The sequence below is a fragment of the Adiantum capillus-veneris genome, chromosome 20 (genome assembly GCF_014529385.1).
Source record: "Adiantum capillus-veneris isolate H3 chromosome 20, ASM1452938v2, whole genome shotgun sequence".
Lineage (NCBI taxonomy): Eukaryota > Viridiplantae > Streptophyta > Polypodiopsida > Polypodiales > Pteridaceae > Adiantum > Adiantum capillus-veneris.
The window spans coordinates 72,623,731-72,648,604 of record NC_140950.1 but is presented as its reverse complement, the minus strand read 5'-3'; the positions used below and the strand labels follow the sequence as shown (position 1 = coordinate 72,648,604).

General features: G+C 43.9%; 1 protein-coding gene across 3 annotated transcripts in view; it reads left to right on the top strand.

Moving 5' to 3' along the window:
- The window catches only part of LOC147432724 (uncharacterized), a 107,657-nt gene that overhangs the window by 70,166 nt on the left and 12,617 nt on the right, over positions 1-24,874 (top strand). Inside the window, exons 1-3 of one of the 3 annotated variants that reach the window (XM_086492567.1) lie at positions 6,599-6,918; positions 6,993-7,309; positions 18,186-18,373. In XM_086492567.1, the coding sequence (XP_086348693.1) occupies positions 7,006-7,309; positions 18,186-18,373 (492 nt within the window). In that variant the 5' untranslated portion in view covers positions 6,599-6,918; positions 6,993-7,005. Of the gene's footprint in view, positions 1-6,598; positions 6,919-6,992; positions 7,310-18,185; positions 18,374-24,874 lie in introns of those variants that run through there. The other 2 variants (XM_086492566.1, XM_086492568.1) reach the window with 2 other exon arrangements.

The window sequence follows — 24,874 nt, the reverse complement described above, 5'->3', positions numbered from 1 at the left end:
AGGAGACTGATCTAGTCAGCCCCTCAATCTCCATAGGGGAAGCAGCTAATTCCGCTCGAATGATACCATGTGGTACGGAAGCCTTGGCTCTAATCAGCCGAGAGATCATGGATACCAGGGGCTTCTCCAGAGTCCATACGCCTCCAACCCTCCTGGCCTACAGAAGGTCCCCAAACCTGCACCCCATATAACATAGTAGAGGCAACCAGAGTATCAAAGAGCCATAACTTTGTCCTAGGTTCCTGGAACTGAAGCTGCGAACACATCCTCTCCGTTCCTCCCAGAGCCGCACCAGCTCTAGTTAGTCTAGTCTCTGCTGCTCTTCTCAAGGAAAATCTCGGCCCAGTAAAGACTACCCCCAGGTAAGTGTATGCATCTGTATACTCCACAATCTCCTGACCATATTTGAAAGTGGGTACTGATCTCCTGACCCATTGCGGTGTGGTGTTAAACACCATAACCTTGGTTTTACCTAGGTTGAGAGAGAGAGAGAGAGAGAGAGAGAGAGAGAGAGAGAGAGAGAGAGAGAGAGAGAACAAAGTTGGTTGGCGGAGCTCTTGCAGCATACGAGTAATCTGCAGCTTCTTATTCTCTATATTATTAGGAAAGAACATAATGGTTAGTATTATGGGTTAGAAGTTGGGCAGCCAGACATGGCGGGCTACGTTGGCCCTTTAACCCACAGGTTTGTGGCCAAAGTCTCGCCAAAGCTAGTGGTACTTTGTTGTTTGAGCACTAAAAAGATCCTTCTATCAGTATTTCAATCTACCCAATGGGTGACATAACCCCTATCATAAGGGAAACTATGAAAAGAAGGAAGACATTCCCAGAATGGAAGGCAAAAGATATACAATGGTTACAACAAAGAATGGGAGGGGGAACAGCCAAGCAGGAGGCATATAGTGCTAATAGAGACCATGCCCCATTGGGAAGAAATCAATAGCCTGCGGATTTCTTTGCAAATCGGCCCCTTGACTATGCAAATACAAGGCAATGTTATCACGAAACTATGCATCTAGCAGCTCCTCTTACCGATTAGGCATACACTATCCTGTGAGCCCTATCTCTTGTGTTGTGAGGTAGCTGCTCAATGCAAAATGAAAAAAAAGAAACAAGGATAGTAAGGTACAAGAAGGCAGCCTTGCCTGATAGTTATGGGCAAAGCATCCTTGAAGCCCAAAAAAGTATCAAACTTGGCACTTTGACCACCATCCTTGAATTCGTTTTTTAACCTTCTTTGCCTCCAAGGCCTCATACATTGTCGGCCGAAGAATGTGGCTTCGTTTCTGTCCAAAAGTAGAGCTAAGAGATAGAGGTCTGTCACCCTACTCTTTTCCATCCTCATATTCATCATTATTCGAAGATTCATTGCACCTTTTGTGCTTGCAGGACTTGGCTCTTTTGTGCTTCCTTCTTCGAGACGGCTTCTGTTCTTTACAATAGTGTCTGGGTCCCACGTCCTTGAAGTGAACGGCATGTCAATGGTGTTTCCTCCTAGAAATGCGCTTTACCTCTAGATCCCTTTTCTCCTAGATTGGAAAAAGTAGCCTTTCTGCCCAAGTAGTTTGAAAAAGACTTGGACTTATCCAAGCTCTTCATGTGTTTGCTCGCTTGGCACTCTATCTTTTGAACTCGTCTTGTTGGTAGTGGATTCTGGTTTTGGCTTTGCTTTGACCTTCGTAGCGACTTCAACTTAGAGTTTGTTACATTTTTCCACTTCAGGTAGACTTAGATCATTGGTTGATTTCATATTTGTTTGGCATAAACAGGATCCTTGGTGAAACCAAGAAATCGATCCATGAAGACTTGCACATTCAACTATCTTCTTTGATCTGCAATAGCGGGACTTAATTCTGAAGTCTGGTCCACCACTAGAACCCTTTTGCAAGTTCCATAGGCTGACCCTCCAACTCGACCTCATTGACCTGCTTTTCTTCATTTTGTTTTTTTTCATCTTGATTGGCTTCTTTGTTAGATTCCTATGCTTTATCCTCTGATTCTCTCTCAAAATCTCTCTTTAGATTTAGTGTCGTTGTCTCATTCTTTGTGAAAACATGGCATGTGTTGCAAAAAGTTGAATCGGATCCCACATAGAAGAAGAATGGGCTGAAATTATTTGTGATACCACTATAACGGGAAAGCTACTTGTGTGGCGGTGAATCCACAACAAACACACACCTTAAGTTGAAAAAAATGTTAACACTAACTTTTGAGATACACATGGAGTGGCGGAGTTCCACACCTTGATTCATCGGCCCCTAAGTGAGGTGCCCTTGAACTTATATTGATATAGTCACAGAAGAAGAGAGAGAGAGGAGAAGAGAAGTTTAAACATCGTAGGAACAATACCAAGAGATTTCAAGTAGCTATCCAACGAGTCTTGAACCCAAGACTTGTACAACTGTTAAGGAGGCACTTTGCAACTATACAACAATGCGCTAACTACTAGAAGTGCTCGGAAAAGAAACATTGCTAAAAATAGGTGTCTTAAAAGCTGGTTCAACCCTAAATTGGCACCTCCAAAAGCTTATACGCTCGAAAAGTCAATGCTTACCATAACTGAGGCCAAAAAGCGCCATGTCACGTCCATACATGCTACGACGTTGTCATGTGCACATGGCTCTATGTGCCTTATGGACACGCTTCATCAACTTTCACAGCCAATTTTGTACATATCTCTAGATAGTAGTGTCTAGAATCCGAGGAGGATTAGTACTGGCAATTTTGTGAGCCTGCTTGCGGGACGTGCATGTCTGGACGAGTCCATTAGATTAGGTTTCCCAGTTTTGGAACCCTCTTGCATAATGGTTTGTACATGCGTTTTAAGAGATGCTATTACACTTCGGTGGGCATCTGACACGACCTACATGTAGGTCTAGGTTAGAGGAACGTGTGGGTCCAATCCGTTCGTCAAATGGGTCAGTTATTGCTTGAAAACTCCCATGTGTGCATATTTGCACATTTTCTTGACCTCGCAGTTAAAAATCTACTATAAAAGAAGCAGATCAGCTAACGTTTTTTATTAGATCATGCAAGGCCAAAGATCAGCCCAGTGTGTTACATTTGCAGCCCCAACCATTTTTGCAGATCAGCCCTTGGCATTTTGGCCCTGCATCGCGAGCCCATCCGCGCCAGATCAGCCCTGCAGCCCGGACCTCCGACAACCCATTGAGCCTCTTCTCGGCCATTCCCTCGCTGCATCAAGTGCTCCCATTTCTGTCCATCATTGGCTCCATCCTCATTTGCATTTTCAGCCTTGCTTTACACGTCGGATTTTCTGTTTTTTTGCACCCAGATTTCAGCCCTTCATTCCTCTCACATCGGGAGCGCAAATTAGCCCCACTGCTACCTCTTGGTGGCCATCAGCAACCTCTCATCGAGATAGATCCAAAGGTGCACCAAATCTGCCCCGGAGGTGCTTCATTTTGAAGAGTTACCGTGGCAACATTCCCCATTCGAGTTAGTAGAGTTTGCATTTAGGTATTTCATGTGTGTACATTCTATTTACGCAATCAAAAGCAAACACCACAGCGGCAACTGTGTGGGGGGCCCTTGAGAGGGTTGGTTGGGACTCATCCGGTGTCGTGTCCACTCTCTCTCTCTCTCTCTCTCTCTCTCTCTCTCTCTCTCTCTCTCTATCTATCTATCTATCTATCTAAAAGGAAACATCATTCGTGCTAAGTAGCACACATTCAAGAAGGAAGGAAGTAAAGATTTGTGGAAGTGGTCCCCAAAGAGTTGGTCTAACGGTAAGGCTTTGGCCTCTCAACCTACGGGTTGTGGGTTCAAAGCCCCTGTTGGGTCACACTCTAGAGGGACACCTTGTGCTCACCTGGTGTTCACGTTGCTAGGGCTCTTGCCTTTGGACACTCGAGTGCATCCTCCTCCTGGGGTGGGTCACCCGAGGAGGAGGTTCCTAGTTGGTTGCTACGAGCTCTCTCCGTCGTTCCCAGCATGTGGTGCATCAATTAGGTGGCCATGGTGATGCCTACGCGTGGCTCTTGTCCGATGGTACGCGGCCCTTGCCCGACCATCTAACATGGCTAATATTTGGAAGGGATAAGCATCTCCCCATGTGGGCCCTATGGTGTGTCGAAAAAAAAAGATTTGTGGAAGTGTAAAGTCTAGATCTTGTCACCATCTCAATTCCACGGCGCATGACATTGGTTTCAGAGCTTTGAAGATTTTGCACTAATCTGCTAATCCCCAAAAAGTGTATTTCTCTCTTGTGTTTGAGGTTGGGTTTTGCAGTGTTCCAAGACTCCTCCCACTCTTGGAACAGTAGGCTTGCCATTGCGCGTGGGACCGTGCGCCTTGAGGGTCATAAAATAGCAACCAATTGTATACCGGGTGTTGCATGTGGGGTGCGCGGATGAGGGGGTAGATAGATGTCTTGAAGATAATTATGTGACCTTCCTTAAGCACAAGAGAGGAATCCTTGCACGATCAATACTTGTAGCAGTATGGAGACCTCTCACAATTCAAAAGGCTAGCAAGATCCTTCTTTGGATCCTCCAAGTAGGTGCCCCCTACCCCTCCATCCTTGCACCCAATTCCATGGATTCCATGATGTAGATGATGATGCGGCAAGAAGAGACACGCCAAGAAGAGCGTGTGGAAGAGGAGGAGGCACGATGACAAGAGCATGTGGAATTGGCAGAGCGAGAGGAACGTCAATTGGCGGCCGAAGCTGAGGCTCGTGGACGGGAGGTAGAGGCAGAGGTTAGAGGGTTGGAGAGGGGAGCAATGCATGATCTCATCACCTCTCTTGCAATTCAATCCGGTTTCTCCTCATCGCAGTTGGATTATGAAAAGCTTGTGAAGACCATCGCGGAGGCGATCAATGCTATATGAACCATCAATGAACCAATTTCTGAGAAGATTACGTTCAGTAAGTATGACGGTAAGATGGATGCGATTGTCATCTATTCTTGTTTGCATAATTTACTTGTTATTTCAATGTTGTTCGCAAGTCTGATAGTAACAAAGTTCTCTTGGCTTCCATGCATCTCACGGGTGATGCCATCACCTGGAAGGATGAGTGGATGGAGAAGGACGCCCACAAGGCGGCCCATGCCGAGTCTCTTCTTGTTCCCCATCTTGAGCTTAGTTGGGAGGAATTTGAGGAGGATCTAGAGACAAGTTTCTTGCCTTCATAGTACCTGAAGCAATTGAACGAGGATTTTCGGGCTCTGTCTGAACAAGGTAAATGTGTAATGTTGTATGCTAACCATGTGTCCCAATTAGGTGGGCAATCGAGGAAATTGGATGAGGAAAGGTTAGAGGCTTTTCTCTTTGGATTGGACCATTCGATCAAGTTTGACGTGGAAGCCGATGATCCAAAGACATTTTAAGAGGCGATACGCTTGGCTCAACTTCAAGAAATGAAGCACAACAAGGGTAAGCTCAAGATGGTCTACGGTAATGGTAACTCTTTTTCTTATGACTCCTCGGAAGACGAGGACAAGAATTTTGATGTGAATTGTAACAATAAAAAGAAATCTTTAAAATCTTCGTCTCAATTTAATTCTCTCTCTACATCTCAACCTAAGAGTGACAAAGATAAGGATAAGGGTAAAGAAAATTCTGATAAACGTAAACTCACACCTCATGAGAAAGTTGCTCAAGGAATCGTAGGTGGTCAATCAAGTAGAGAAGAACAGGCATTGTATGCAAAGGAACGTAGGTGTTGTCTTTGTCACACAGTAGGTCACATGAAAAAGGATTGTCCTAAAAAAGAATCTAAAAATGAACCCACTACTACCTCAACTTCTGACTCTATCCCTCAAGTGAATGCTATGAGTGTGGTAGAGCAAGAAGCTAAGCAGGAGGGGACATTTTATGATGAGGAACTCATAAAATGCTATGGACATATTAAAGGTCAAGAAGTCATTTTGTTATTTAAATCTCGTAGCACACAAGACATCATTAGTAAGGTCATGATGACATGTGTCCGTCTCCCATCTACTCCTATTCCCACCTCCCAGTGATGGGATTCTCGGAGGGCATGAATTCTTCTCTCTCGCATGTCACAATGTAGATCTTGACATTCAACAAGTTCGGTTTACTTGTCTTTTTGTGGTTGCTAAATTAGGTGGATGTGATGTCATCTTGGGCATTAAGTGGTTTTGCAGGTTCAAGCCACGCATTGATTGGGATACCTCCTCTTTTCACATCAAGGAATACGAGGATTAGTTTGGCAATTTTGTGAGCTTGCTTGCACGACTTGCATGTCTGGATGAGTCCATTAGATTAGATTTTCCAGTTTTGGAACCGTCTTGTATAAGTGGTTTGTTCATGTATTTTAACAGATGTTATTACACTTCAGCGGGCATCTGACATGACGTGCATGTTGGTCTAGGTTAGAGGAATGTGTCGTTCTAGTCCGTTCATCAAATGGGTCAAGAAACATTGAGTTATCGCGTGAAAACTCCCATGTGCGCAGAAATGTACATTTTTCCGACCTGGCATAATTTTCACGTGGCACTTTAAAAATCCACTATAAAAGAAGCAAAGCAACTAGCGTTTTCCATCAGATCAGTCAGCGCCAGAGATCAGCCCATCGTTGTTTCAAAGATCAAAATGGATCCAGGCATCCCATCTAGTCCTCTCATCTCTCATGTCCACACTAGCAGGAAACTACGCAGTGGAATACTGGACTCGGTCATTCGGGTCAATGCAACATCAACCAATTTGGGTATTCCTGACAGGTATAATGAACTTTTTCTCAATGTCAATTCCATGCTTATCCAGGATCATCATTTCACTACACACCATCCCTATCGACCTATGTACATTGTGTCTGACCAATTCCATGATGTAGAACACATAGGTAAAATTTTCTCTCTTTTCCATAACCCAAATAAAGAGAAGCCAGAACCATGCGAGTTCTTGTTTAGGAGGCTCCGCCCTCCCAAGGTAAGGTCTTTTTGGTTACTAGCTCTCTTTGTTCGTAAAAATTTGAACTAATTTCATTATTGTGCGGATTTCAGGGCACTTAGGACAATGATGGCAAAATTCCGGAAGCCAATACCTCGGATTGTTGCTCCTTTGGAGCGTTTACGGGAGGCACAAAGAGTTTCCAAAGTGGACCTGAAGAGTTGCAGCCACAAGAGTGGACTTGCAAGGAGCAATCCAAAAGAAGAACCACCGGACATCATTAGCTATCAGGCTGAAGCGTATCGATTGTTTCAATTATACTTCTTGAAGTTCAAGGATCGAGGGACACATGAAGTTGCTTGGATGGACGAGGAATTTTTCATCAACTATCCAGATTTGCTAGCCTCATGCACGGAGGCCATGCAACTCGGTACCTGTACCTCACCTTAAGCAAGAGAATTGAAATGGTGACAAGATCTAGACTTTACACTTCCACAAATCTTTACTTCTTTCCTTGCTTGAATGTGTGCTACTTAGCCTAATGATCGTTCCAGAGAGAGAGAGAGAGAGAGAGAGAGAGAGAGAGAGAGAGAGAGAGAGAAGAAATGAAATGAGAGATTATATTAAACGTCTTCAAAAGGCCAAAATGACCTATGAGACCAAACTGAAACAATCTTGGTGGATCTAATACAATGTTTGGGTACAAGCTAAAATGAACATCAATGTTCGAGGATGCCCGACATCGGGCGTGTTCGAGCATGTACGACATCAATTGCTAAAGAGCATCGTCAATGTCTGCCTCTGTACATAGTCATACTAGACATCTCCCATGTTGTGCTAGAATAGTCCCAATCATTCGATGGAGCCTCCGTCGATGACGTGGTGGCCCTCGTAGACGTGGTCGTCTAGCTCTCCCAATCTCAATGGCTCTTTTGGTATTGGTGGACTCTAAAGTCTTTTGTGAAGCTTGCTCATCTGATTGCCAAGTCTCTGCTCTGGTATAGGTGAAGTCTGTTGTGAGGGTTTCTCATCTGACTGCTGAGTCTTTGCTCTAAAGAAGTCAATGATCTCCCTTTGTGAATGTCTCCCATTGTCTAATCTTCTCAAGGGACTCTCCCTGTGTCTATGTAGCTCTAGCAAAAACAACCCGAGGCATTTCTAATAGTATACCCGACAATGAAATATGTGATGTAACTCTGTCTCTAGCTCTATATGACACAACTGACAAATCTTGGTCTCTGCCGGTACTCTCCGATGGGGTCCCAACCAACCCTCTCAAGGGCCCCCCACACCGTTGTTGATGTGGTATTTGCTTTTGATTGTGCAAATGGAACGTATACACATGCAATACCTCAATGCATACTCTATTGACTCGAATGGGGAATATCGCCCCGGTAACTCTTCAAAATGAAGCACCTCTAGGGCTGATTTGATGCACCTTTGAATCCCTCTTGATGAGGGGTTGGCAGTTGTTGATGGGCACCAAGGGGTCGATCTATGGCTGATTTGCGCTACCAATGTGAGAGGAATGAAGGGCTGAAAGCTGGGTGCAAAAATGTAGCAAATCTGGCGCGTAAAGCAGGGCTGAAAATGCAGATGATGATGGAGCCAATGATGGGCAGCAATGGGAGCACTTGATTTGGCGAGGGAATGGCTGAGAAGAGGCTCAATGGGCTGCCAAAGGTCCGGGTTGCAACGGAGAAATTAGCGTTAGCGAACCGGAGGCTTTCCAGCGAGGAAGATGGGCGGGAAGCTGAAAACGCTGGCTGCAGGGCTGATCCGGCACGGATGGGCTCTCAATGCACGGCCAGAACGCCAAGCGCTAATTTGCAAAAACGCTAGGACTGCAAATGCAAAACGTTGGGCTGATCTTTGGCACTGGCTGATTTGATGGAAAACACTAGCTGATGTGCTTCTTTTCAAATGGATTTTTAAGTGCCATGTCGGGAAAATTGTGCCAGGTTGGGAAAATTTGCAAATATGTGCACATGGGCGTTTTCAGGTGGTAATTCACTATTTTGTGACCCATTTAACAAACAGACTGGACCGACACGTTTCTCTAACCTTGACCTACATGTAGGTCATGTGAGATCCCCCTCCGAAGTGTAACAACATTTGTCAAAACACGTGTATAAACCATTTATGCAAGAGGGTTTCAAAACTGGAAAATTTAATCTAATGGACTCATCCGGACATGCAAGTGGTGTAAGCAAACTCGCAAAATTGCCGGTAGTAATCCTCCTAGGATTCTAGACACTCCTATCTAGAGATATGTATAGAATTGGCTCTAGAAGTCGATGAAGCATGTCCATGTGGCACATAGACCCATGTGCAGAGAGACGTTGTTGGGCAAAAGATAAAGTGGGACACCTCTATAACTATATAGCCCAAGAGCGTTCAAACTTCAACCTCAGCACCAAAAAGTATACCAAACCAACTCTTAGTAAGCCCCAACCAAAAGACCTATGCTCCCTTGGGAATTTACAAGCACACCCCCACCCAAAGGACCATAGCACATAGGAGCAAAACCTTGTCAAAGCACAGATTTACAGCACACGGCGACCAATGCATACAAAGATAAGGGCCTCCCATTTCACAATTGAACATCATAAACCCACAACTTCAACATCAATTCCACAATTCATAGATACATGCCCTCCCAATCTGTCTACACACAATTTGCCACTATGCTTCCATAGCCATAACCCTGCAGAGAACTAGTCGTAAATCTGAAGAGCACAACTCCAACTGGGGCACTTTAAAGCTTGGAAGAAAGCTTAAAAAATGATTAGTGAGAAAGCTAAAGATGACCAAAATCGAATCTACACGCCGCCACATGTAAAATTGACACGAACAGAGAGCTGTCCTGATACAACTACACGTAGAGAAGGCAAGGCGAGGGCAAAAACTGCATCAAAAACCATCAAAGAGACACAATGAGCTAAAACCTGCAAATTTCTGAAATTTGGCTGGACTTTTGTAAGTTTTAACATGAGTTTTAGTTATATACAAGTCTCACTTCAAAAAACTCACTAACGGGCACATACAGTTACCCGACAGCTGGCGCTATGCTAGTGACTTGCCTTGCATGTACATGTGCTTGCTTGAGCAAGCTAAAAATCCCACCAAAACAAACCCCATATACACTTTTTACATCATGCGTCATGTCCATATGTACAATTTTTACAAAAAACGGGGTGTTGAAAATGCGCACAACATGGTTTGCCAAACCCCCAATCTGCTAGATCATTCATGATCAGCAGCACAAAAGAGATATTGTAAACCGCATGAGGGAGTCTTCATTTCATCTTCATTATTAGCCACATTATCAGAAAATTCCTCAAAAGAAGGCTCATCCTCGAGTACAGTCATCAACCTTGCAATATACTTCTTCAATCTATAGCCATATACACGTGCTTTATGTGAGGTACCATCCAAGTCAGCAAGTTGATATGTGCCATTTGGAAACCTGTTTAAGACCAAGAAAGGACCTTGCCACTTGATTTGAAACTTCTTTTGAAAAGTGCTATCAAACTTATTATTGTAACGAAGCACCATGTCACCCTTTTTGATGTCTTTGTCCTTCACCTTCTCATTTGCCTTTGCTTGATTGTTCTTCAATACCTGTTCATAATGCTCAAAAGCTAGCAATCTGTCCAATTGTACACATTGCAAATATAGAAGCCTCTCTTTGAGTGCATCATTAGACTCTTCTTCAAGCTTTAGCATCAGATTCAAAGCTGGTATCTCCACCTCAATAGGAAGTAAAGCCTCTTTGTCAAAACTAGATGGAAGGGAGAGAAACCAATACTTGATTTGATGGCAGTCTTGTAAGCCCATAGAGCACAAGGTAGCTCTAAAGCCCAAGTCTTCACATTATTTTTTGTCATCTCCTTATGAGTTCTCCATTAGACCTTTCATTCATTCCATTGCATTGGGGATAATATGTAGTAGTAAACCTACGATGCACATGAAGCTTCTCACATAGATAATCCATCAGCTCTCCCCTAAAACTTAGACCCTTGTCAGAAAGTAACTCTAATGGCATGCCAAATTTGTAGCATATATCTTCATATATAAATTGGGAAACATCTTTGCTTGTGATTTTCTTAACAGCTTTGGCTTCGGCTCACTTGGATAGATAGTCAACAACAATAAGTATGTAACATTTACCTCTAGCTGTCATGGGGAGAGGACCTATTGCATCAATACTCCACTTCTCAAACACATTATAAGACACACTGGTGCTTCTAATTTCTGATTTGAGAACCCTATTTTCCATGCTTTGACACCCTTTACAAGACTTGGACCAATGATGAACATCACGTTGAATGCTTGGCCACACATACCCTTCCTGCAAGACTTTATGCAAAGTGATCTTTGAAGTAAAGTGACAACCACAAGAACCTTGATGATTCTCCTTTATAATTTTGTAAATTTTCTCTTTCCAAGGCACCTTTCTCATCACAAGATCAGCCCCTTTCATATATAAGGAATCACCGAGCAACATATCCTTTGGCACGATGAAGGAAGGCATACTTCTTTGATTTCTCCAACTCTGATGGAAGCATACCTGTTTGTAGAAACTCTTCCTCTCTCTCCAAAGCTTCCCTTCCCAAATAAAGAGGAGAATCAGTCCTTATCACATACAATTGGCCAATTAAAGCTTGTGCTGCACCATGTGCTTCTTCATTTTGAGACTTGTCCACATGCCTTAAACTCCAAACTTCAAAACGCTTAAATAAATTCTTCACTTGAGAACATATATTTTTCAGCTTTGGATTCTTACTTTGCCACATCCCAAGTACTTGCTTAACCACCAAAAGAGCATCACCTCTTACCCTCACATGATGGATGCCAAGCTCAAGGCAAAGGTTGAGCCCTTTCTTCAAAGTAGCATACTCAGCTTCATTGTTGCTTTGTGCCATAAGCTTCAAACTCCTTTTAGCTACCAAAGCACCTTGAGGATCATAAATTACAACACCTCCTGAAGCTTCACAATGCGGTTTCCTGTAAGAGCCATAAAAAAACAACAGATAGGCATTGTTTATGTCAAGAGCTTCCATGTGCTACTTCTTCATCGTGTCCTCCTTGATAAGAAGAGGGCTTTTCTTATAAGTAAGCAAGTCAGCCAATGTAGCCCTTGTACTCTCCTCAACAAGAAAAGAGGATTGGAATTCTTGTAGCTCCATAATCCACCTTATGAGCCTCTTTGATAAAGTAGCGCTATTCACCAATTGAGGTAAAAGAGTGTAGCTAGTGAGAAATGTGAATGATTTGAGGAGAAGGTAGTGCTTAAACCTTGTACATGCATAAATCACACTCATCATGATGAGCTTCTCCTCAGTATAGCCTCTAGCTTCACCTTGCTAGCACAATCAAGGTTGCATCCGTACGTACGTACTGATCCGTACAGTACGGTACAGCCGTACGGTATGGTTCCGTGCGTATGGATAGGTAGTGTACGCGTTTTTTTTATTTTATTTTATTTTTATTTATTTTTTTATAGGGCATCTTGCCATTGGACAATGGACTAAAGTTTATTGTATCATATAGTGTATTCCCATTTTTCTGTCTTTTTGATGGTAGAGTTAAGTACGAATAACATTTGAAGCAGATAAATCTTTTTGCGGATAACATTTGAAGCAAAAAGACGGATAACATTTTTCTGTCTTTTTCTAAGAGTTAAGTACAGATAACATTTGGAGCAGTATCTAATGGACATTGAAGCAGTATCTAATGGATGTTTGAAGTAGTATCTATGTCTAGACTCTATGTAGTTCCAAGTATGTATAGGTTGAAAAAGGCTAAAGTCACTATTCTTTTTGTTGTTACAAATGTTATGTATTGGTCACGTACCTTAAAGGCCGATCCGTACAGAAGTACGTACCTTACGTACTAATTACGTATTGTACACTCCGTACCTTTCCACCTTGAGCACAATAGATAGGCTTCATGTAGTGGGAATTGTTACCTCATTGAAGAATCATAGCTTCAATAGCATCCTTACCTTCTGATGGATTCACATAAAACTCCTTATTCCAATTAGGAGCTTACATAGCAGGAAGAGAACCAAGAACCTCTTTGATACATTGAAAAACTTCTTTACATTCATTTGTCCATCATAGAGGATCCAACTTTGCTACTTCCTGTAGAGGATAAAGAAGTTGAGACGACAAAAAAATGAACCTTGACGTATACATATACTTCACCTTTTGAATGAAAGTAACAAGTTATTGTGTATCCTTAGGTAATGGGAAATGACACGTCTTTGGGTTAAATTGAGCTCCACTTTCATCATATTGCTTCAATGCCATCCCAAGCTTTGCACAATGATCCTTTCTAGAGCTATAAACATAAAATTAATCAATAAGATCCTTCACAAACTTGCCAAGAAAGGGAGAGAACACCTTATTGACGCGCTTTTGGTACCACGCACAACCATTCATAAGGCAAAAAAGAAGCACACAATAACAAAAGCATCCTCATGGTGTGATAAATGTGGTCTTTTTTTGATCTTCTAAAGCCAAGGTGAGTTGAAAATATCCAGAGAATCCATCACATACACTATACCTCTCATGCCCTACAATAGAATCAAGTATGTCGTCTATGAAAGGAAGAGGGTATGGTTCTCTCTTCATAGCTGCGTTTAGAGGCTTAAAATCAACACATATCCGCCACTTTCCATCTCCTTGGGTGTGACAACAACATGGCTCACCCATTCTGTAGTACTCACATGACATATGAAACCTGCTTTGAGAAGCTTGTCTACCTCTTCCATTAAAGCATTAAGTTGTACCTGTCCCATTCTCCTTAGCTTTTGGTATACAGGCTGAGCTCCTTCCTTGGTTGGAGTGTGGATTTTCTCTTCTTAAAGCCTCTAATTTCCTCATAAGAAGTGATGAATAAATTGGGAAATTGTTGTATCATATGTAGGTACTCACCCTTCTCATGACTAGTCAAGTCGGGAGACAACATACCTTGTATTAGCTCCTGTTTGACATTAGGTTGAACTTTGGGTTGCATCAGCTCTTCAATTTACTCATAAGGACTGGAGATATCCTCATTCTCCATAAGGCAAAGAAATCTTTGTTTCTCGTTATGCTCTTCTTCAAGAAACGAGGAAACATCTAGGTCATTATCGCTGCTATCTTCCACCTTACTTCCATCATCCCCATTGTCTTCTTCTTCACTTGAGTACTCTTCTTCATCATTTTGGTCATCAAAATCAGCATCCAAAGATTGCTTACTAGCCATGTCAAGCCTCTTTTTATCACCCCTTCTATTGTAGAGAGTGATGGTACCTGTCCCCAATCCTGTACAGCTTTGGTTGCCTCTAACCATTGTCTTCCAAGGATGAGAGGGAAAGCACCAATACCCATGGGCATAACATGACATCCCAAGCACTTCACTCTTGATTGGTTGGCAAGCTTTATGCAAAAACCTGAATTCTTTACCATGTTGAGTCCCAACTTTGATACGAAAGCTTGAGTAATAACACATACCTGTGTCCCTCTATCAATATAAGCCTCTCCAATGCACTTCCTCTTATGCCATGCATCCATAGTAGGGCATATATCAGGTAGTTTATTCAAAGACAAGACTCTCATAGACCCCTTGCAAGCTCCTTCTTCATGGGGTTGACTACATACTTCCATTGCCTCTTTGACTTAGGACACATCTCCATGAATTGCCCAAAGGTAACATCAGCCTTTGTACTCACCAAATCAGCCCTTAAACTATAATTTGGTTGCCCTTCTCCCAAAGGAAAGTTGGATGCTTGGGTTTTCTCTTCTTCTTCTCTTTACCTATACCTGTTTCCCTTTTTTATGGCTGAGACTTGCATCACTCATGACACGATCTCTTGTAACCCTCTTACCTACAAGTATGACTATAGCTCCTGAATCATCCTTGTTCTTATCCAAACAGATTATGCTTACCACCTTTGTTTTGCTCTTCTCTTCAGCTGTCAAATTGCTTGGCCCTGCTTCCCCTTTAATCTCAATACCATAACCTTGAGCTCGAGAAGGAATTTGTGAAGGAAGAGGAAACATATCACTACCCATTCTCTTTGGCTTGTCACATTGAGGGCTTTTATGATTCCATTCACCACAATTATAACATTGAAACATATCCCCTCTTCCAGCCATGCCTCTTCCTCTACCACTTGTGAACCCCTCATTGCTTCCATAGCCACGTCCATATCTATAGCTTTGACCTCTTCCACCTCCCATCATATGCACACTAAGGTTCATCATAAGAACTACAACCTCTTGCATCTCCTTGCGAAAAGCATTCACATCATGAGAAGCTTGTTGATCATAAGTTGGCTCCCTGATGAGGATCCTTGGTTTCTCTACAACTTTCACTTCAACGTTTGACTCGACATTAATTCTAAGTTGATGAAGACACTCTGCTTTCCACTCTTTATCCTTTGTAATTTCAAGTGCCTCCTCAAAGGCCCTTGGCTGCTTAAGCTCCACTTTCAATCACAGACTACTCCTCAAGCTTGCAAGAAACCTATCCTTCTTCAACATGGCTTGAGGAATTTCAGCCCCCAAAGATGTACACCACTTTTGTCCATAACGCATTGAATGCCTTCACAAATTCTTCTATGATCTGGCCTTCACCGAGCCTTGAATAGACTGCCATAACTTTTGTGGGTCTTCCACCTACTGAAAGTGTGTAAGAAAAGCATGTCTTACCATTTCATAAGTCATAACTTGAGGGGATTGGGCTGATTGTAGCTCCTTTTCGTAGCCTTCCAACCATTCTCTAGCATCCCCTTCTAATAGAAGTAGAAGATTCGCAGCACCAACGTTGGTCCTACTTGTCAGCAAGAAGGCAAGTAAACTCCATTCGCTCAATGAAGCCTTTGGCACTTTCATTTGATTTCCCACTATACTCCGGAAAACTAAATGCCATGTCTTTCAAAACCTATATTTTGAAGGTAGCTTGAAGTGATTCCTCGGTGGCGGGCACCAAAACACTGTTGGGCAAAAGATAAAGTGGGTCACCTCTATAGCTATATAGTCCAAGAGCGTTCAAACTTCAACCTCAACACCAAAAAGTATACCAAACCAACTCTTAGTAAACCCCAACCAAAAGGCCTATGCTCCCTTGGGAATTTACAAGCACACTCCCACCCAAAGGACCATAGCACATAGGAGCAAAACCTTGTCAAATCACGCATTTACAACACAAGCCAACCAATGCATATGAAGACAAGGGTCTCCCATTTCACAATTGAACATCACAACCCACAACTTCAACATCAATTTCACAATTCATAGATACATGCCCTTCCAAACTGTCTGCACACAATTTGCCACTAGATTGCCATAGCCATAACCCTGCAGAGAACTAGTCGTAACCTGAAGAGCACAACTCCAATTGGGGCACTTTAAAACTTGGAAGAAAGCTTGAAAAATGACTGGCGAGAAAGTTGAAGATGACCAAAATTGAATCTACACGCCGCTACATGCAAAATTGACGCGAACAGAGAGATGTCCCGATACGGCTATGTGTAGAGAAGGCGAGGTGAGGGCAAAAACTGCATCAGAGACCAAAAGGCTTGTGTCAACCAAAGAGTCAAATGATTGTTTAATTCAAGCAAAGTCTTTGGGAGTCATAGGGTATTGAGATTGACAGTATTCTGCCTAGGGACTTTTATGAGAAGAATGACTTCAACATTTTGGCTCAGGGAATCACTAGTGCAATAATGATGATTTTAGTGCATTGGAGAGAACTTTACTGAGGGTAGTGCGGCTATAGATGCGATGACTAGGTTGATCTAGTGCATGGAGCGTAACATTTGAAGTCCAGTGCGGACCAAGATGAGAAAATGAATGTAGGATGTTATCTGAAATCTTGTGTGGATTAAGATGTGATGTGAACGTCCAGTGTGAACTATGTGGTGATGCATGCTCGGTGGTGGGAATGCCTCATGTGCACTTTTATGTGGATGGTGATGAGCATGTTTGCATGTAAGATTTGGCAGGTGTAATCTAGGGTGATTATTTGTCTTTTACCTGGGAAGGAGGGGATTTATGATGTAGCATTGTTCTCACCGTACCAAAAGAGCTGAGAGTAGAGCCAGATAGATTGCACACTGATGCCGTGGCAACAACCATATCGGTCCACCATAAAACCTACCACAGAATATGGAGCAAAGCATGGAGTGTACGGGTCAGTTGACATGGCAGTTTCATGTAATGATGGCGTGGCAATTTCTCCATACGAGATTTTCTTGCAGATCCCCTGCATGGTATCATTGGCCTGTGTTGTTTTTGGGCCAAGTTGTAAAGTTTAGACGGTTTTGTGAGCTTTTGGGCCCCTAGGGCCTAGAAATCAAAGGCCAGGGTGCCAGTTGTAAATGTGGATTATTTGAATGGTCTCACTTGACCAATGTAACACGCTTGATCAATAATAAAGAACTACCACTAGGGGTGCTGACTTGGGGGCAAGTGCTTCTGAGAAGGGAACTTCGCCCCTCTGTGTCTTTAGTACAATGAGCTAGAGAATATCACTATTAATAGAAGCTGTGGGTATAGCTTGCATAGAATAAAATGTGGAATTTCTTTTTGTTTGGGGGCTCATTATTACTGCCATTTATGTACATATGGGCTCTATCGCTTAATAGGAAGGTAGCTTCCGCATAATTTCTCTGCTAATGGAATTATACTGCGCATTAATAGTAAGGAGAGGAGTGACCCGAGTTGGCATGACGGAGACTTGAGACATTGGTGGGCTCTAGCCTTTCATTGTACAGCAGCAGAGGGAAATGTGATCACAATTTTGTAGACATGGGAGATTTTTTTAAGCATAAAAAGGTCTCAATCAATAGGCCACCTTTTTATGGTATCACAAAAATGATTGTTCATTTTTAATAACAGAAAGTAACCCTATCAAAACCAGACAATCAAAAGTGAAAACCAGTCACTGATACATGGTTTGATTGCGAAGGCAACCAAGATATTATCTTAAATTAACTGGATGCTCACATACGTCTTGATCCAACTGTAAAATTATTATGTTTTGCGGCATGAACACAATCAGGCGCTAAATGCGACTTTCCCATGCCCTTAATCTCTGTCAAGGTCAATGTGAATCTTCTTTTGTTGTATGTATGTGTGTCTCTGTATTGTAAGTTTCCTGTAAGAGTTTTACCCATTCTTAAATCTCATCAATTCAGATCTGTATGATCTTATGAAGGTACACATTATTTTTATCACTTAATCTTTTGTAATATCTTTGTTTTTTTCGTTTTAAATTACACATTTTCTGTGCTTTATTGTTGTTTACAGACTGTATTGGCTCTGCTTTTAATGCTAAAGGAGCCATGCAATGCCCAAATTGCCGTCAAGTGGAGGGAGGACAATGGTTGTTTTCAAGTGGCTGTTATCTGCAACCACAGCTACTACGAAACTCTACTTCAGATGAGGATTATACTTATTCTGGGATGCTTTTCGACTTGCTTCACTATGACGTACCTGTAAGGATCTCTTGCAAAAAACTTGAAATGCTCAAATTATGTAAATTCATAAAAGAATTTGTGTTTGACAGGGCAGCTAACTTGACAACAGGACTTACAGCTTGTACGCTATATTAACAGTCATGCCATTGAGATTTCAAGGGTACACCTGTGTGTTGATGACAATCATGTTTGCTCTCCCTCCGTATCTCAACATTTGAATCGAGGACCTGAGTGTAAATTTGGCCTCGGCGGTACTGGCTATTAGCTGATATCCAATTTGTAGGGGATTTTATGGCATCCGCTGATCCGCTGAACCCTCATCCTCTAGTGGTATCTGCAGTTCATTTATTCCTGTCCTTAGGCGAGGACAATACCATGCACACCCAAAAACACACAGCTCAACTGATCCAAGATTCCTAAAAGGAGACAGCCTGCCGATGCAAATCACCTTTTTTAAGAGATCACATAGCTAGATTATGAAACAACAATGGAGAATTTATAGAGTGTAGCTGCATTGTGTTTGCTGTCCGCAAGGAACACAGAGAGTCTCTGACTAGACCTTTCTCTTGATTTACATAGTATAATGATGAAGTAGAAAGTTAAGGAGTCACTTACAATGGAGGTTGCTATAAGGATGATTACATATAACCAGTTTGCAACCTCGTTTGATGAACTTGTATGCTTGAAGAAGGGAGCATTTCAAGCCCTCCTTGAGGAGGAGTTATGCCAGTTAGTTCAGAGTGTGCACTTTAAAGTTGACAAGCCCAGTGAAGGATAGAGTCTAGCTGCCCACTGGTGTGCAAAGCCTGTTTGTGCTACTGTGGTGCTGCTTGCTGCCCCACTATTGGCCTCCATTAACTACTGCTTGCAGCCTGCTTCAACCACTCTTCTGCCCCTGCTTGCATTAGCTGCAGAGCCAGCCGTTTTCTTCACTGCACACAGGAGTACTCACACGGACGTACTCACATTGTGTCGCACATTCTTGCAAGGCCCAGGGTTGAGAGGATAGAGGGTTAGTGATAGGATAGACTCTAGAGTGTTAGGGAACTCGAGCCTGCATCTTGGCCAGAAGATCCTTCAAGACTCGACACCGGTAAGGGGACTGTGGACAATGAGTTTCCCTAAGAAGGCCCAACTCTGATAACAAGGTTCTATGAGCCTAAGACCACCTTGCGAGGTGGGTAGTGCGATGACCGACTAGGCAACCTCAGCGCATGTAGGCTGTCCATACCTGGCAAACCATAGAAAGTTCCTGATAAGCCACCGAGTCTGGTCTTTTCGGGAACTCAAAAAGATCCAACAGGAAGAGATGGGGGACATCATTACCAAGAGCACCTAGTTGGGAACCACAATCCTCTCCGCCAGGGAGGGTGGAGTTGAACTCCAATGTGGAAGCCTTCTTTGAATATTTAGGAGGGGGGCAATGTCTGCTCTGTTGTCAAGTCCATGCCGACGTGGCAGCCCAGGTATTGCACTAGCCCCTGTGCCTTGTCTCTCTCTCCCACAACCCGCCCCACTCCACATTGCCTCCCCCTTCCCATCCCATACTTCGTACTGCTTCCTCTCCTTGTCGGGAGTCAATGGCGGCTCCTCAGATTCATCGGCGAATTTTACCCCTCAAGAACATTTTTTCGCCCTCATTTGCTGTAGCAGACACAGATGGAATCTCATGCTCCACCTCAGAGGGACTCAAATGAATTCCCCTTGTCCGACCCCACCGAGCTTACCATCCGCTTGCTCGCCAGTAGAGCAAGCAAGCCTTGCAACAGGGGTGGAGCGCCTTCAAGCCACCTATGTTATCTGCAAGATCATTGGTAGTCGACCTAGCAGAGGCAAGGTGCGCGACCTCCTTCAGGCCCTTCTCCCAGCAGAGGTGGGAAAGATCATCGACATACAGCTTCTCGTGCGAGAGTACTACCAAATCGAGTTTGAGACTCCCGAGATGGCTGCCAAGGTCATTTGATGAGCCCGTTGGCCATCTGAGCGGTCGGGTGTCATTTCTGACAGTGGTGCCATGGTTTCAACCCAGCTTCAAATGTTCTTGCCGAGGAAGCAGATCTGCCCATCTCGGTTTGCTTCTCCGGCCTGAGAAGAGAGTACCTCCCGCTTCTCTGTGGGATTGGTTCCAAGATTGGGACAGTCTTGGAGATCCCGCACACGACAGCTTTAGTTGCTGCCAAGGTTGCAGTATTCCCAGACTACACGTATTGGTTCAAGACACTCACACCCTCCCAAAGGTAGTCCTTATACCTAGGGTGAGTGGTGGGTGGCTACACCAGAGGTGGAGTATTCGGGACTCCCGAACGAGTGCTTCATTTGTAGACACATGGGCCACTTAGCACAGGCCTGTCCTTGCAGGAGATCTCAACCCATGTCACATGCTCAGCCCCCCAAGGTTGAACATGCATAGCCAACAGGTACCCACGACACACAAGCTGGCACTTCATCAAAGGACAACGACCAGCCAGCTACTAGCTGGCAGCAAGTGCATGGCCAGTGTCAACAGTGAAGGGCTTGCCACACCGCCCCCCCCGGTGGCGGACCTCCTGCAGCCCAAGAGCATTGGGTTCCGAGAGGGAACCGTTTTGACCCTTTGCGGTAGGATTCCCCTGAGGAGCCTCCTCCACCTCAACTTCACCGTTGCTCGGACCCCTCCCCTCCCCTCCCTCTGCCTACTGACTCCTTTGCCCCACCTCCGCTTCCACTTCCCCCTCCCCCTTCTCCCCCCCCCTACCTCCCGCTCCCCCCCTTTCCCCGGGCTCGGAGCTTCATCAAGGACTCATCCTGCACTCCTGTGACATAGGGGATTGGACACTCATCCGCAGCTCGACGCTCTCTTGGTATTGCTTTCGCTACGAGCCGAATGGCTCAAGAGGGACAACCCTACTTGAGGACGCCACTTTTGGTTCACTCCTTTTGCGTCAGTCCCCCATGGATTGACGAGTTTTGACATTGGCCGACGGTGGGATTTCTGTTCGGTTAGATGGAGTTACCCTCTTGCCCCCTTCCTTTTTCTCTTCTATGTGAAGTGATGAGCAGATTTTTGACTTCATAGGAGGTTGGTTTGCATGGTTTAGAGCTTCCTAGTAGGGAAGACATGTTGTTGGACGCTAAGTTTGCTGACGACTCAGGCATATACTTGGAGGGTGAGGAGGCCAATTTGCATAGGTGTCAGCAGGCTGTTGAGGTGTTTTGTTGTGCATTGAGAGCACTGATCAACTGGAGAAAGACAGTGGCTTTCTAGGTTGGCAGTGTTGCTATGCCCGATTGGTCCCTAGGAGAGGGCTTCAGGTGGATCCTCCCAAGGACTTTTGTATGTTACTTGGGCTAGTAGGTTGGTTTTGATTTGTCCCCAGAGCAACAGATTGCTCCTCCCCACCTTTCCATTAGGAGGAAACTTCTACATTGGAGCTTGTCACGGCTCTCTTTGGCTGGTAGGGTTGTAGTGGCCAACCTTGTGATTTTGGCTACTATGTGGTACATCACGTCTTGCTGGATCTTCTCGAGCTCCTGCATTAGCCAGCTGGAAAGGCTGATCAGGAACTTTTTGTGGCCAAGGCGTGACACCCAGTGGGTCCGGGCCAAAGTGTCCTGGCAGGTCATCACTTTACCATGTTCTCAGGGAAGGTTGAGGATTATCGACCAGCAGGACAGAGCAGAGCCCTCTTTGGGAAGCTGTGGTCAGAGGACTTTTTCTAGGGGAGGCGCCCTAGAAGGAGTTGTTGCAACACTAGATTCGTGCCTGAGTCCCTCACACGGCTGCCCTTGGAGCCTATCCATCAGGTGGATTTAGAGATGCGCAGAGTTCTCCTGAGCAGGAGTTGGGAGGACCCCTTTGCTACGAGCCTGCTTAGGTCCTGGGAGCAGTTGCGTAGTGGCATGGAGCAGCACCAGCCGACATGCATGGAGGAGCGCTTGAGGCAGCCTCTTGTTTGGCCCCATGGTCAGCACACATCAAGGCCACTTGGTCGGTAGTAGGCCTTATGCTTCTTGGGGTCCCATGGCAGAGGGTCCAGCCCGCACTTTTGGAGACTGGCTACAGTTTTCAGGCCTTCCCGAGGAGGTTCAGAGCATCCACCTGCTAGGCATGTGGGGGGTGCAGAGCATGTGTCAGGATATTATAGAGGCTATACCTGCTGAATGGCCTACCTCTCTTGAGACAGCAGTTTCCAACTTTCCAGTAGGATGGGGGCTTTCACGCGATTGGAGGTCTTATTTACAAAAATGTATGGTTGCATATTATTTACATAATCCTATAAAGCCTCCATTTTTTTGCTGAAGAGAGGCCTTGGATATTGAAGGTACCACACTTCATTGGAGCAAAGAGGATGGTATAGCCTCATGCACTGGTTCTTGTGGACCAGTAAGCATGATTAGCATTTTCCTTTGTGTCTACATTCCAAACTCCTTTTTTCCAGTACATCAGCCCAGAGCCTAGTAAGTGGATTAGTATCCTTTGGGGTGGATGCTTGCCAGGAGAAGTTGTTGCAGCATTCCAGTTCCTTGATTGCATCGGGCTTTGTCTTAGTATAATGGTCTTTTTTGGTTGCCGCCATCCATCTTTTTGTACGACTAAATTCTCTTTACTCTTATCTTTTGATTTTGAAGTACAGGCAGCTTCTTGTTGCTGAGTAGAAATACTTGCTCTTTTTGTGACTTGGGTGCATTTGTCTCTATACATGGACATGATTGCTTCAGTATGCATCTCGGAAACAACATCCACATGTGGAATAGCATTTGCAGGAGGTTTATGCATGACGGTAGGACATCTGATGTGAAATGAACAAACTTATGACAAGTTAAACAAGCACCACCCAGGTTGAGCGAATATGATCTAACTTGTCATCGAGAGTGTCCACGACATATCGATCATCTAAAGATAATGTAAACATTCTTGCTAGCACTTCAACCTGTAAGCATTTTCGTTCGACTGATTGATCCCTTCGAGAGTATCCAGTTACCGAAGAAGGAGATGACATTGCAAACTATGAAGCCCACACAAAAAAAAATCGTAAATCTTTTTTGATTAATTTACAGGTGGGAAACCTCAAAGTGAGGAAAACCCATCAGAAAGATCTGATACAAACGGAAGAACACAGAAGTGTTCCGTAATGTGAAGGCTCTAAAAGCAAACATAGGAGAGCTGTAGGATGTCTAGGGATATGTCCCCAATATCAAGGGCAAAATGTAAGGATTTCCTAAGCAAAATCTTGGACAAAGGAAAGGGATCCGCATCATGCTGATGGAACATGCGAAAATTGCGTTGGCTCCACAAAGACCATAAAGACCAAAATCTGACCCATGTGAGGAAGACTACAAATCATTGAAGGGAAGTTGGAGGATGCCAAAAGCCCAGAATCGTTTATGGAAAACTGCCGAGGGAAAGCGGAGGCGCATACAGGCTGATATGTTAAGGAAGGCCCTGGTGAAGTGACAATCCCAAAGCAAACGTCTACCAATTTCATCACAGGCTGAATATCTGAAACAACAAGAAGAACTGATGTGACGCGTACTAAGGAGAGTTCCAACAGGGACTCAAGTAGCGCCATAGAAATAGACGTTCGTTTATAGGCAAATGGCTCTTCCAAATTGCATTAAGAGCCATTCTCCACCATTGATCAGATTTATGCAAAGACCATAGCACATTATAATGGTCAGCCAGCCAAGACTCACACACGAGAGAAGCAGAAATGTTGCAGGCAGAAATCGCAACAAAGGTGTCCCATAAATTCCACTGGATGTATGGCATCCATTGGCCAGTGGCGGAATGGGTAGGAAAATAGCCAGCATATGCTCAAGTTTGTAATGCTTTACGAATGGAAATACATATTTAGGAGGCTCCCCAAAGCAATTCACAAGATGAAATTGTGCTATGCTTCAAGGATCTAGGCAGCAGGTTTGTCTAAAGAAAGCCTTGAGAATCTACTCAGCCAAGAGACTTCCTACGATAGAAGGTCTTAAGTATTACCTGGTTGCAGATGGCAAGCCATGTTTTGTCTAGTAGAAAGTCTGCTAAGCTGCCAGAGGTTTCTCACAAGTCTTGTCTCTTGGATATATTAGAACTATTGTTTACTATATTGTCATACATGTCCCTCCCACAGTCTTGTCTAGAGAAAGCCTTGAGAATCTACTTAGGCAAGAGACTTCTTACGATACAATGTCTTAAGGATTGCCTGGTTGCAGATGGAAAGCCATGTTTTGTCTAGTAGAAAGTCTGCTTAAGCTGCCAGAGGTTTCTCACAAGTCTTGTCTCTTGGATATATTAGAACTATTGTTTACTATATTGTCATACATGTCCCTCCCACAATCTTGTCTATTGCATTCCTTATGCTCATTGTTTATATAAGCTCCTTTGATCATCCACCCATTGGTGGGAAGATTTTGATGTTTAGGGGTTGTCTCACCCCCTCCTGTGAGGCTTTTATATTATCTTCTCTTTCTTTCTAATTTAAATTTTTCACTTTTTCTCAAAGCTTTTTTTTTGGGTTCTCGGTTCAACCTCTAAATTAAGCTCAAGAA